This window comes from Octodon degus, unplaced genomic scaffold, assembly GCF_000260255.1.
Source record: "Octodon degus isolate 3935 unplaced genomic scaffold, OctDeg1.0 scaffold00029, whole genome shotgun sequence".
Classification (NCBI taxonomy): Eukaryota; Metazoa; Chordata; class Mammalia; order Rodentia; family Octodontidae; genus Octodon; species Octodon degus.
In genome coordinates this window covers 6,487,947-6,489,640 of record NW_004524605.1, presented here as the reverse complement: position 1 = coordinate 6,489,640, position 1,694 = coordinate 6,487,947, and the positions used below count along the sequence as shown (strand labels likewise).

At 41.0% G+C, this 1,694-nt stretch overlaps 1 protein-coding gene across 3 annotated transcripts in view; it reads right to left on the bottom strand.

Moving 5' to 3' along the window:
• The window catches only part of Sec24a (SEC24 homolog A, COPII coat complex component), an 81,162-nt gene that overhangs the window by 38,980 nt on the left and 40,488 nt on the right, over nt 1–1,694 (bottom strand). For all 3 annotated transcript variants that reach the window (XM_004629366.2, XM_012514340.2, XM_023713134.1), the window contains exon 3: nt 1,099–1,269. In XM_004629366.2, coding sequence (XP_004629423.1) covers nt 1,099–1,269 — 171 coding nt within the window. The remainder of the gene's footprint in view (nt 1–1,098; nt 1,270–1,694) is intronic.

Sequence of the window (1,694 nt, the reverse complement as noted above, 5' to 3'; positions counted from 1 at the left end):
TACATAAAATTTTAAAATGCTTATATATTTGACCTGTTATTTATTCTGATAAATATTAATATTTTAATAATGGTAATCAAAACATTAACTATTTTAAAAGTCTATTTCTGCCAGGTGTGGGGATGCAGGCCTGTACTCCCAGCACTCAGGAGGCTGAGGCAGGAGGACTGCAATGAGTTTCAGGCCAGTCCTGACTACACAGTGAATTCAAAAACCAGCCTGAGAGGGGCTTTGCCGATAGCTCAGCTGTGTAAAACCCCACCGCTTGGGCAAATGCAGCCAGGTGCATAGGACCGTGATTCCATTCCCGGCTCCAAGAAGCTGCCCCAGACCTACCCTTAAGGCAGCCTGATATATATATATCTCCTCAAAAACCAGCCTGAACTACATAACGAGACCCTGACTCAAAAAAACAAAACAAACCTTAAACTCTAGAAGCCTATTTTTAACACCATGTCCAGAAAAATATGAATTTTCCTGCACTCACACCAAAAAGGCCAAATTTTTTAAAAAGTTCTACACAGCAACAAATGACTAGGAGGTGATGAGAATATAGCCAAAAGGTGTAGTGTGTGCTAGGCATGTGCAACACTATGCGCACCAGAGAAAAAGAAAAAAGGGGAGAAGAGCTAAAAGTAATAGCATCCAAACGCTCATCTACAACACAACACAAGGCAAGGAAAAGTCCTAAAACTTTTTTTTAAACTTAAAATTCCTAGTAGGCCCGGCCAAATAGCTCAGCGGATTAAAGCGCCTACAAGCCAGTGCGGGGGCCTGGGAGTTCGCCCCCAGGGCACGCTGAGACAGCACTTGAGACTGCATGGTGGCGCATGCCTGTAATGCCAGCTCGTGGGAGGCTGTACACAGGGGGATCACTATGAGTCCCATCTAGTGGTGAGACCCTAAATTCCATCCCCTGTAGACCCTTCCCTAACACACACACACACACACCAAAAAAAAAAAAAAAAAAACCTTAAAATTCCTGATTCTCATCCTTAAACGAAACTAGATTTTCTGGTAAAACGTAATCTAATGCACAGAATTCAGGTAATAGTCATTGCTCTGTCCTCAACGACCTTTGTTACATGATTTATTTACCTTCTTGGTTGACAGCCGAACTGAATGAAGGCTGTGGCGCAGTTCTTAGTGATGCTTTCTGGGGCACAAGGGCTCTCACCAGAGGTGGGCCCCCTACCGGAGGAGGTCCAGGGGGAGCCCCTGGTTGGAAAGTGGTAGGCAGAGGTGGAGTCCGCAAGGGGAGGGCAGAACCTATGGAAACATTGGTTTTTCACGTATCACTTAAAAACTCAAGACTGAAGGTCCCTAAACAGTCTTTACCAAGGCTGAACACTTCTAAATTGACATTTTAATTATAATCTATTAGTTTATAATTATAAGCTATTAGACATATTTTAAACTTCTTAAATGTATGACTTTACATGTAGACTTCACACGTTTCTAACCCTCTACCATGCTCATGGTCAACTATTAAAGCAGTATAAATTAGCACCAAGTCACTTTCAGAAGAGATAGGATTTTTCATTCCCTGATCATAGAAGTGTAAGAGAACATGTGAAATAATCTAGTAGAAATTAACATAAATTTGATCTTATTATACGTCAACTTGTCTTTTTGACTTTTTAAAAATACAGAGTTCAAAACATATATTATTTCTCCAACTTTTATGTCATTTT